Here is a 12,033-nt window from a genome sequence, read left to right on the forward strand (position 1 = left end):
CTGCAATTACCAATAATAAATTGTTCTGTGACCATGGCAACTGGATGAACTGAGCACATTGTTCAGCAGGGCTATAAAATCAGCCTGTTAAACTGGAACTGTTATTAATCCCTGATCAACACGGTGGTTGTTTAAATACGTGTTCTTCCATTTAAAATATTTCTGCGATAATGAAAATTATAATTTAACAGCAACTAATTATAATGATAACATCTCTTAGCACTCAGATTTAATATTTTGAGAGGACTAAATGCATTCATCATAGATTTATTTATTTTCTATTCATGGTTTTCTGTCATTAAGGTGAAATTAGATTTAAACATGAAACCAACAAAGGTTTGGCTTTTCTTTCATCTATTCTGACTGCAGCGAGGTTTTAAAGGAGCACGGTGAAAACATAGCACAGCTTTGACATTTCACTCTATGTAATGTCTATGCCTGTGCCTCAGATGAAGGAAAAGACCCTGCAGCTCTCTGGAATCCCTCAGTGGGACTGAATGGGAATGCTAGCTGTTTGTTTTCTGGCTTGTGTTTGTTTAAGCTTGCTAAAATTCACAGAATCGCAGAATTCCTTGGCTTGGAAAGGACATGAGGAGTTTTATTAGGTCCAACGAACCTCTTGAAAGCAGTGGCAGTTTGAGTGTTGCTTAGGGCCTTGCCCAGCAGGGGTGTGAATACCCCATGGCTGATGAGGCACGGTCACGGTGGGCCCCGTGCTGCTATCTGAACACCATCCTGGCCGAAGCCTCGGAGCTCACCTTGCCTGCACACACTCAGCCTTGCAGCAGCAGCAGCAGGTCAGCTGCCGTGCCTCGTGCACCCTGCAAGCTGCTGTCCCTGCTGCTGCTGGCTTTGCTTGGTAAGGGATGGGTGTCAGGATCCAGTTCCTCGTCTTCACATTGAGAGCCCTGCCCTTACTGACTCACCTCTGCGTAACAGTTATAATTTCGTATTTCCAAATTCCTAGATAAGGAGGATCCCAGCCTGCCCACATAGTTGTTTTGCAGAAACAGCAGGTTACTCTCATTCTTGTGTGAGAATTGTTGCATCAACCACAGCGAGGCTTAATCTTAAAAAAAAACAAAACACAACACTCCTTCATCCTAACTTCATTCCTCCTCCTCTAAACAAGTAGAATGCACTGGAAAAACACTTGCTGGGCTTGCTAGGGACAGGAGGAAATAGACGGTCTGTACTTAGTTGAGTGTCCATTGTCCTCTCTGTGTGTGCCAAGCCTTGCCCTCACCCTTGCTCCTAATGCTATTCAGCCAGTGAACTGGGCATGAATTAAAAATAACAGCAGTGCCCCCTTCCAGAAAAACCCTGGCACTTCCCTGCATTATGCTCTTAATGTTTTCTAAAGGAAACTGCAAAGACCCCACAAGACCATACGTGCTTGAAATAGTTCCGTGACCTCAGGCTGGTCATTGTTCTGTGGGAATTCCAGCGGCTTGGGGCAGCCAGCGCTTTTTCCATCCTCCTGAAGAAGAGAACTGTCTGCTATGCAAAGGGAGAAAATGCCAGCAAAACACATCAAATAAGGCATTTGTGTCCTTTTATTTTCAATACAAATAAAACTGAGGTATTTTTCATGCTGTATTCTAAAGGATCTCCATTCTGAGCTACATATTTGGCACTCCTGAGGCCACAAAGTTAATGTCTTTATTCCACTTTATTTTTGTTATTTTGCTGTAAAAACATTATTAATGTACTTATCCAAATACAGCGTGAAGATGAGGTACTGGTCTATCTAATGCTAAAGGGGCAGTTCGCTGATTTATGCCAACACAGGCAGAGCTGAGCATGTATTCTCTCCAAATCTACTTAAATACATCAATTTGGTTGTCAGAATTAAAAATAATTTAAAAAAATCAGCTGAGTTTAATCTGCTAAACCCAGATGACTTTCGCTTACTTGGCTTTGGGAGCCTTCACAGCACCTTTTTGCAGATGGACACAATCGTTCTTCTACATGAATCAGAAGCTGGCTTTTGGAAGAGTTATTTCTGTACTGCTGACACCAAAATGCCATAAACCCTGTGTAAAAATAAAGACAATGGGGGGAGCTGCCCTTCCAGCCCCGTAATGCCTGGCTGGCTCCCGGACATTGTTCTGTGCATCGCTTCATTGTTCCAGGGAGGGTTAGTGACATCAAAGAGAAAACTGCAGAATTTTTTTTCACATGCTGCATTATGTAGCTTTCCCTTTTTTCTTTTTCAGAGCATTTTCAGCAGTGAAAGTAGTCACATGCTGGCTGTAATGTTTAATAGAGAAGGGTAGATATTTAATAGGATTTAGAAGCTGGCTGGTGCTTCCTAGTGAAAGAGAATGGCGTGTTGTGCACAGCCCTCCCCTGTGACCAATGATCTCCATGTGGAAGGGCTGGGAATGCAGCAAGGATTTTGCTCCCAACGAAAATCACCAGCTAAACACGGTACAAACAGAATCACCTCTTTGCTTTGTCATGTTTCACATTCGCATTCAAGTTCTTCTCTAAGTCATGTTCGAGCATGTAGAACCTGGCATAGTCTCACCATTTTTAACTGGGAACTTACACCGAAGACTACTTTGCGCCATAAATAACCATAGCAAACACAGGCTACTTCCAGCAGCAGCAGCATCATTCCTCTGTGTTAAACAGCCTGACGAAAACCAAAGGAGATGCTGTTCTAACGCTCACCTGGCTCTTTCTGAGCACCAGCCCCACGTGTGGCACAGCCATGCTGCCTGCACAGGACGCAGGCTTATTTCCTGCAGGTCTCGCTCTGCGCTGTTGCTTGCCTCTGCATGCTTGTGTTGTTACCAACCTCTATTTCCTACATTCATCACCCTTCTTTCCATTTTCATCCTATTCTGCCTTCGGTCCTAACCCATGATCTGCAGCTGGAGGGAACCATCATCCACTGTTCCGTTCTGTTGCCTTACTGCTGCAGGGGAAATGGCCATTGGGCATTCAAATGTTGTGAGAAGCTCATTTTGTTCCCATTCCTCTAAGAAATTAGTAGCCCTCCTCCTGGCCAGGCAATCCTTTTTCCTTCCATCATTTTCTTTCTTGCAGATCTATTCCCATATATTTTATTGCAGACTCTATGTCTAACCAATACCTGACTGCAGTTCTTAGGTGTTGTTCTCTGTAGGCTTCTGGCCTCATCCACCGGCGCAGCACTTAGGTGACAGAGTGAAAAGGCCATCATTCTGGGAGTGTTTCTCCAGGCAGATGTTTCTCTCCTTAGCTGCACCAGTACAGGCACACAGAGGTGTTTTTTTCCCCCTCAGTATCATATTTAGCACTGCAGCAGCTCAGCAACCTGCAGAGCCCTGCAGCCAGGCCCTGCCGCCCTGCTGAGCTGTGGGGTGCCTAGAAAGGGCAGCCTGAGAATCCCTGGCCCTCCTCTGTCTTGCACAGATATGCAAGGGATGGGAGCTGCCAATGTTGCTCTGTTCCCACAGCACTGCTGGTGGGTAAAAACCTCCAGGCTGGGATTTGTGAGACTGGTGGCTGCTGAACTCCATATCCTCACATCTTTGAGAAAACACACAGCAATATCCTGCACCCTGAAAGCCTACAGTAATGGCAACATTGTCCTGTGAAAGAAAGCTCTGTTTTTCTCTCTGCACAGTTAGCCGAGGTTACGATCTGAGGAATTCAGGGAAGCTGTGGATATTGAATATCAGCAGAAGTGGAGTGCCTGGAGCAACTCTCATCTGATCTCTGAGTCAGTATGTGTTTAGCAGTGCTTCATGTAGGGTGCACGCTGGCTGCGTTTGTTGCTGTAGTGAAAAAATAATAAGCCAGAAAAATGACTTCCAGCATGGAAAGAAAAAAGATTTAAACCTGCAGGAGGTCAAGCATTTGCAGTTAAGAATTAAAATTGATCCTTACTCTGCCTTGCTCAAGGTGTGACAGGGGCCTGCACACACCGGTCCTGCACAGATCATGTGGGGCTCAGTGGGGACGATTTGTGGTGCCTCCAAACCCTGGGCTTGGCCAGGGCAGCGAGCACTCAGGACTGTCCTCGGCACTCGCTCTTGCTTTCGGCTTCCCTTTTATGCACTCATTTCTCTATTTATTCAGCTCATTTCAGAGCACTCCACTGCTTATCAGATGTGGTGCAGAGGCGTTTTCAGTGCAGGTGCTGGCAGGAGCTTTTGCACTCTGAAAGCTGTTTTACCTGTGCTGGGCTGGCAGCGGTGAGCACCAAACATAGTTGCCATTCAGTTCTAAACGGATTCAAGGTCAGAGTGTTGAAAATGTGGTTTGACTGGTATGGAAGGGAGCAAAGTGTCTGGAGGCTGTTTATAGCAAACAGGCGGCCGCACAGGTAACCCTTGCCACGAGAGCGGTTGGTGGTGGTGTCAAGAAAGGGCTGGGGCTGATAGCGCTTTCTGGCATGCAGGAGCAGCCTGTCCTTCTCTCAGCTGTTGGAGCTATGCATTTGGCGAGGCATTTAGTGCAGGTTCTCCATTATTCTGGCCCAGACCGTTTTGTTCACTCAGCATGTGGAACATAGAGGAGATGGAGCCCATGGCCTGCTCTCACTGCAGTGACTCGGGTGGGTCAGTCAAAGCTGACTACATTTGGGTCAAGTGTTTTCCTCACTGAATTAGTAGAGGCAGAAATGGTGGAAAAGGGGCTTGGGTGGCTGCTTGACATCCTGGCCTGGGCTGGCTTATGTGTATTTTGGGGAAAAAACTCTAGCTTATTTACTGAAGTTCTAAACAAAGTAGGTCCTTGATTTATCTCAGTCACAGAGCTGGAGCTTGCAAGCTGCCATGTGCTAGCGGTATTGTCAGGAGGGTTTCCGCATAAAGGAAATTTCCTTCCTAGTGTTGCTTCAAGATAAGTTGGATTCTCTATTATCAATACTGCTGTTAGAGCCCCTTCCGTTTTCCTGCTGCGCATGTTTTGCATGTCGTATGTTTCTCTTTACCCTTGGGAAACAAATGTTTTCACAAGCTGTAGGCCGCTTGGAGCCCCACCCGTATCCTCTAGTTTTAATTAATCTTCAAAACCTAAACATGTGGTTTGGAAGGAATGAAGGACATCTGTCAAAACGGTCACAGGAGGTGCACAAATAGTGCTTCAGAGCCCATCTCTGGTATCGTCGCTCATGGGTGCACCTGGCTCCTGGGGTGCATGCAGGTTTTTGTATAGCACTGTGTGTTGAAATAGCTGTAGTTGTGTTCTGTGTCAGAGCTGCACCAGCATCTGCACGTGCTATGACCTGAAATTACACAGCAGGAAAATGCAGTTGATGGGTCTGAAAGGGCTGGCGAAAGCATTGCAAAAACTTGCAGTCGTTGTGAAATACTGTGTGGAAGAAACGCCATGTAGAAATAACTAGGAGGGGTTCAAACACGACCAGCCTCAGTCAGACGGTTTTTGAAACACGCTGCCTGTTCCCGCATCGTGGAAGCATCGGTGGGGAGGGCCTGGGCCCAGCACCTGACCCAGCAGCCAACTGAGCTGCTCGGGCACACGAGGAGAGGCAGCAGCAGGCTCAGCTTGTGGAGACAGTGCTGGAATGGCTGAAGCTGTTGTCTCTGAGGAGACTTGGAGGTTATTTCTGTCTGCAGCGCGAACAGGGAGCAGGCTGCTCTGCAGAGGGTGGGTGGGGATGAGGTGTGAGGAGACCAGAGCGAGGGTGGGGAGCGGAGGGGCCAGAAAAACCAACCGAACCCGTGAACTTCTGCTGTAAACAGGAACTGGAGGCCCACAGAAAGAGACACAGAGGAAACGGGAAGGTAAAAGGGGAGAGGCAGCAGCTGTATGTGAACTAGGCTAAAGGAAACACGCGTAGTGGTGCCGAGCTACCGAGGCATTGAGGCCCCCCAGCTGTACAGGGAGTGTTCCCACCCTCTCCCTCACCAAGAAGTTGGTGTGCTTAAGGATGCTCAGGCAGCACGTATGGAAAGGAGTCACACTCCTGAACTTTCTCAGGCTTTTACCGCTGAGTCCGTGCTGCCTGGAGATTGCGTGGCCATGTCCCCCCATAGGGCCGCGAAGTCATGCTGGGGTGGGGAGGTTTTGTGGAGAGCCATGGGGCCCCTGGGCCACATTGGCGCCGTTCATGGAGGGACTGTCCTCCCCCGCTGCAAGCACCGCCCTCGCTTGGCTTCTCTGTTGCCTTCTTTTGACTCCTTTGACAACAACAGAAGATCCTATGTTGCTGCCAATTAATGGAATGGCACCAAGGTTTTCACAACCTGACATGGCATGTCAGTGTTTCCTACGTTGTGTCCTTTCTGTTTGAAATTAGGCTTTGATCCTTCATCTTTTTATTGAAAACACATGGATGTTCTTCCCATTGCTTTTCTTGTGATCTAAAGTGAGGAGGATTGTTGGTAGCCATAGCTTTTGACCAAGGATTTTTTTTTAATGGATAGCTTCATAGTGATATCTGATAGCTTTCTTGTTTATCTAATATTTTCTGTGTCCAACTTTATCTTTAGGACACTGTCTGTCCATTTTTTTCTTCAAGATGAACGTAACCATAGGGAACTCTGAATATGTTATGATTGTGCAGTGATTAAATAAACTTGCTGAGCTGTTCTGGGGCTTGCTTAATCCACTGGAGCTGGTAAAGGGACATGGTAATTTCTATTGGGATTTTCTTTTAAAGGCGCCAACCATTACAAGGTTTTTAGTTCTGTGACTCATTCATTTCAAGAAATATTGCAACTGAAAGCTTTGGTAGACAAACACTTATGTGGATACAATATTCCCAGGAATGTGCTATAAACACAGAAAGAAAGAATGTATTTAGGGTTAGTAGATACTGTATTTAAATCACTGCTGGATAGATGACCATTTCCACTGGTCAGAAGTGCTGTTTTTTTTCCCTTTGGTCCAAGATTGAGCTAGCTGAGCTGTTACACCGCTGGTGTGAATTGCAGTGTGGTTAGAAGATGCTGCAGCTTTTATTTTAGTTTCCTAATGTATAGCTGGGTAAGAGCTGTTATGTGTGGAACAGTTTCAGTGCATTAGCTTAGGGTCATTTCCTACTACATGGCCAAGTAGCAAGAGTAAACTCAGAAATGCAAGGGAGGAAGTGAAATCTTGGGGTGGGGTTTGTATAAACCACAGGTGAAGCTCTGATCTGCTCTCAGATCCCTCCTCCTTGCCACTGTTCTACTACATTACTTCTTTCCTTACTGTTCTTTTTCTTTGGGCTCATTTCCCAGCTTTCTGTCCTCTTCAGCCTCAGCTGATGCCTTGGTCATCAGGCTTTTGTTGCTTCCCTGCAGTCCCATGAGTGGGATGCTATAGCTGGTAAGGCACAAGCTGGAGTAAAGCCCTGCGCTTTGGCCTCAACAGCCCCACACAGTGCTGCAGCCTTGGGGCAAGGCTTCCCTTCCTTGGCTGGGAAGCTGCGCAGAGGTAAAGGCTGTGGGGCTGTTAACTTTGTGCCCAGGTGGCCAAGAAGGCCAACGGCACCCCGGCGTGTGTCAGCAGCAGGAGGTGAGCGGCCCTCCGCACTGCCGCTGGTGAGGCCGCACCTCCAGTGCTGCGCTCAGCGCTGGGCCCTCACTGCAGGAAAGACACCGAGGGCTGCAGCGTGTCCAGAGAAGGGCAGCGGGGCTGTGAGGGGTCTGGAGCACAAGTGTGATGGGGAGTGGCTGAGGAACCGGGGCTGTTCGGTCTGGAGAAGAGGAGGCTCAGGGCAGACCTATGGCTCTGCAACCACCTGAAAGGAGGCTGTGTGAGGCGGCGTCGGCCTCTGCTGGCAGGGAACGGCCATAGGACAAGAGGAGATGGCCTCACGTTGTGCCAGGGGAGGTTCGTGTTGGCTGCTAGGAACAATTCCTTCTCCAGAAGTGATTCGGCACTGACACAGCTGCCCAGGGAGCGGTGGGGTCACCTGGAGGAGTCCCAGAGCCGTGGGATGTGGCACTGAGGGACGTGGGCAGTGGATGTGGTAGGGGCGGGTTGGTGGTTGGACTGGATGGTCTTTTTCCACCTTTATGATTCTATGATCATGCCCCCCCACTCTGTAGAAGCGCATTGCAGCGGGTGGGCACGTGCTGTCCTATGAAAGAGGGCATCCACTGGAACTCTGTGCAGTCAGACATAGACTTTGCATTCCTCTGCACTGTCATTGGCATTTTCTGTGTTTGCAGCTGCACACTCGGAGTTGACAGGTTGGACATGTTACATTTTTGTTTAAGATTTATCAGTCTGTATGTCCTGTTTCTGAATGCATCAACACCATTAAAGAGACCTGAGGAGGTTTAGATGCTCAGCTGCTTGGAAATGCCAACTGCTTTCATTTGTAGGTCTAATTATGGACTTAGGATTCCATGTTTGAGCACCTGTGTTTTGATAAATTTGGTCTGTAGTAGTTCCCAGCTCAATGAAATGACTTTCTGCTAACAAGGAAAGGCTTCATCCAAAGCCCTTGGCAAAAGAATTTAATCACAAAGATGTCTAAAATTTTCTGTCTGAGAGTTCTCAGCTTGGCAGATAGCTGTTCAGGAGTTTCTGAATTAATATGTACTGTAGTGAACCTGTGCATTAAGACAGCTCTCACATGCAGTGTTTTCATGTATGAGCAGTTGTGAAAGACTCTGGGAAGAGAATGTGGAAAGAGGCCATTTTTCCATGGTTAAAATAAATGCAAGTCTACCTCAAACATGCAGTTATGGAAGAGTTCATCATGATGTTGTGTAAATACAGTTACAAATGCTGAATCTGCAACCAAATACTGTAATGGGGGAAAGGAGAAGTAAATAAGAAGTTTGTTCTCTGCTTTTTTATACCTGTGCTAATCCAAAGAGACCTTTGCTGTTTCAAGGGATCTGTTGTGGATTTGACTTGTATTTGAGAGCAGAAGTTGCCCTGTTCTTCCTGTGGTGGATGGTAACTCTTGAGCTAACTACTGGGCACTTTGATCAGTCCGAAGTGGCTTTTAGATCGCAGCTCTATGGCTGACCTCTTCACACCTTGAGAAAGCTGCTTACATGAGCAGCATGCAAGTCTGCAATCTATACTCCAGATTTATTCTGTAGATAGTAACTCAGTAAAATCCCCAGTGATGAAAGGGAATGTGATAAAACAGGGAAAAAGGTGGATTTCTGATGAGAAGTCACATTTTCTGCAATGACTTGGCAAAGAGACGAAGCCGGCTTCTTTCACCTAAAAGACAGGATGTGTCTGAGCATCACATTCTCATCTGGGTACATGAACTGTGATTTATTTTGAGTAACACTGTGTTGTTTCCCTAACAGATGAACGTGAGGCAGTTCAGAAGAAGACTTTCACCAAGTGGGTTAATTCCCACTTGGCACGTGTGTCATGCAGAATTACAGATTTGTACACCGACCTTCGCGATGGAAGGATGCTCATCAAACTCCTGGAAGTTCTTTCAGGAGAGAGACTTGTAAGTGTTTGCTTATTAATATTCATTGTGGTTTTCTTCTTCATTTGTTTTGGTGAATGCTTGACCCAACTGAATATTGAAGGTTCAGCACTGCAAGTGTCTTATGTATTAAATGAGGTAAAAAAGGTTTATTATTTCAGGAACAGCTGGAACCAGACACCATTAAAATATCTTCCTACTGGTTTAGGTAAAAACCAAAGGAAGTCTTGTTTGAATGCTTCTTGCAGGTGAGAGACTGAGCATTTGTGCAGCATGCTGCCTGCTCCTGGGTCTGACAGAGGCAGGCCAATAAACAGTCCTCGTGAAATGCCAACCCAAGGCCTGGGTTATCCCTTCTCCCCTCCCTAGAGTGTGCTGCAGGGGAGTGAATGACAGCAGGTTGGAGAGGGCCAGCTACATGCTGGGGATCATTACAGTGCTTTCACTGTGCCATCATCCATCACATCCCACTACTCAGTAATGCTCCTGGGTGTACTTGAGTTTATTGCAGTAGATAAGGCTTGGAATTTTTTTTGTTATTGTTGTCAGAGAAATACCTAAAACATATTTAATAAATAAATTCCTTGGAAAAGAAAGAAAATCCCTTTGATATCAGGTTGTGGTGGTAAGTAAAGCTCTCTAGTGAAAAAAGCTGCTGCATGACAGGAAAACTGGGTGTGATGAAATGGCTGAAGAGTATAACTTTTTCATTCAGTTCCTTAAAATGATGGCTGTGCTCTTAACTATCTAATTTAAAGCAATCTTTTCAAAGAAATACGGGTCTTTAGCTAAGACCTAAGGCTATGTGAGGTTGCAGCTGTGTAATCGCTTGTCATGGAGCAGTCCTATTAATGAAAGCTCCATGGGCTAAAACCCTGGGTAATGAATTGAACATATGGCCTACAATGTAGCATCTGTATAGTGAGGCAAGAAAGGGAGATTTCCAAATGCATCTGTGAGGTTAGAAGGAATCTCTGGCATGCAGGACAGTATCCTGTCCCAGCATTGTGTGGGTTGTGGTAAACAATCTCAGTGCTCTGCTATATTTTGCTCGAGATGCGTTTCTCTCTGTGTCAAATAATTAACTTTGGTGAGGTGTTAGGTTTGTCATGTCACTGCAGGGAGCACCAAGATCAGGTTTTATTTGTACAACATGCTCCCATTATTTGAGGATCCTGGCAGCATTCTGGCACCTCTGTTTAGATCTCTGTATCTACCTGCCAAGATTTGACTTTCAGTGTCAGTTAGCAGCAGTGAAGCTCAGAGCAGCCGTGTGACTCGTGCTGCATGATTCATTTACATTTTTTACTCCAGGTTTCAAAAATGCAAACAGGGCTTACGCAAGCTGGGTGGGAAGTGTGCAGGAGTCACCCAATGAGACTGCTGGATCTGAGTTCACATCATCCTCAGCATATTGCATTGGCAGCTGTCTGCACTACCACGAATTCCTATTTATTGTAGCTTTGTTATCTCAGGATGGAGGACAGCAGTCTCTGTTTGAACAGTGCATTCCACCACACCTTTCTCTGCAAACAAGAGTACAGATAACGCAATGCACTAAACTTTGAGACCATTACACACAGCACAGAAATTCCAGTAGGATTGCACATAGCATACACCTGCTGATGTTCTCCAGCCTGTTGGAATTTGTTGTGCCTGTCACTGGTTAAGTTCTGACATTGCCGTGCCACCCAAGCAGAAATGTGAAGGCAGTATTTTATGCAGAAAACTTCAAATCAAGACAAGAAATATCAAATTTTAAGGAAGCAATGGACAATCCCAGTAACTCGTCTAGATCATTATTTTAATATGATGTGTTTACTGATGCACTGGAACAGGAGTTTTATGCACATATTTGAATCCAGGATTCTGGGGCTGGAGCCCATGGTGCAGAGCTGCTGTTCCATGCCCTCTGGGACACAGCCTTTCCCTCACCCCCGCCTGCCCTCCCCCTGGCACAGCTCCATGCCGTTCCCTTGGGCCCTGTTGCTGTCACAGAGAGCAGAGCTCAGCGCTGCCCTGTGCTCTCTATGAGAGCTGCAGCCCCCACCAGGCCTCCCCTCAGCTCCTCTGCTCTGTGCTGAGCAAACACAGGACCTTCAGTGCTCCTCATACGACTTCCCCTCTGGACCCTTCTCCCATGCTCCGTAGCCTTCCTCTGGATGCTCTCTGATGGCTTTATGTCCATTTTGAGCTGCGGCCCCAGAGCACAGGCAGTGCTGGCAGTGAGGCTGTGCAGCACAGGCCTGGTGCCCCCAGGGTACGGTTGGCCCTTCTGGCTCCAGGGCACACTGCTGGCTCAGGTTCAACTTGCTGCCAGCCAGAACCCCCAGATCCCTTTGCATGGGGCTTCTCCCCAGCCCCTCGTCCCCCAGTCTGTGTGTATAGCCAGGTTTGCCTTGTCCCAGGTATACGATCTGGCACTTGCTCCTGTTAAATTTCATATTGTTAGAAGTGAGCATGAGTTACAGTGGCACTCCAGTGTGGCAGCAGGTACAGTGTGGGCCAAGCTGCTGCTGAGTGCAGCCACACTTCCCCATGCCTGGTGCTCCTGCTGCTCTCTCAGCTCCCTCTCCCCAGTGCAACCTGCAGGAGTCCATTAAACCTGATTTGGTGGTGCCAGCAGGTGAATGGATCCAGCATCATCTCCACTGAGAGCCTCCTCTGAGGGACTG

At 47.1% G+C, this 12,033-nt stretch overlaps 1 protein-coding gene across 3 annotated transcripts in view; it reads left to right on the forward strand.

Moving 5' to 3' along the window:
- The window catches only part of SPTBN1 (spectrin beta, non-erythrocytic 1), an 89,336-nt gene that overhangs the window by 26,530 nt on the left and 50,773 nt on the right, over window positions 1–12,033 (forward strand). For all 3 annotated transcript variants that reach the window (XM_042828929.1, XM_042829006.1, XM_042829093.1), the window contains one exon: window positions 9,228–9,379. In XM_042828929.1, coding sequence (XP_042684863.1) covers window positions 9,228–9,379 — 152 coding nt within the window. The remainder of the gene's footprint in view (window positions 1–9,227; window positions 9,380–12,033) is intronic.

This window comes from Centrocercus urophasianus, unplaced genomic scaffold (assembly GCF_019232065.1).
Source record: "Centrocercus urophasianus isolate 14NV4802_14NV808 unplaced genomic scaffold, USGS_Curo_1.0 seq_10, whole genome shotgun sequence".
Taxonomy (NCBI): domain Eukaryota; kingdom Metazoa; phylum Chordata; class Aves; order Galliformes; family Phasianidae; genus Centrocercus; species Centrocercus urophasianus.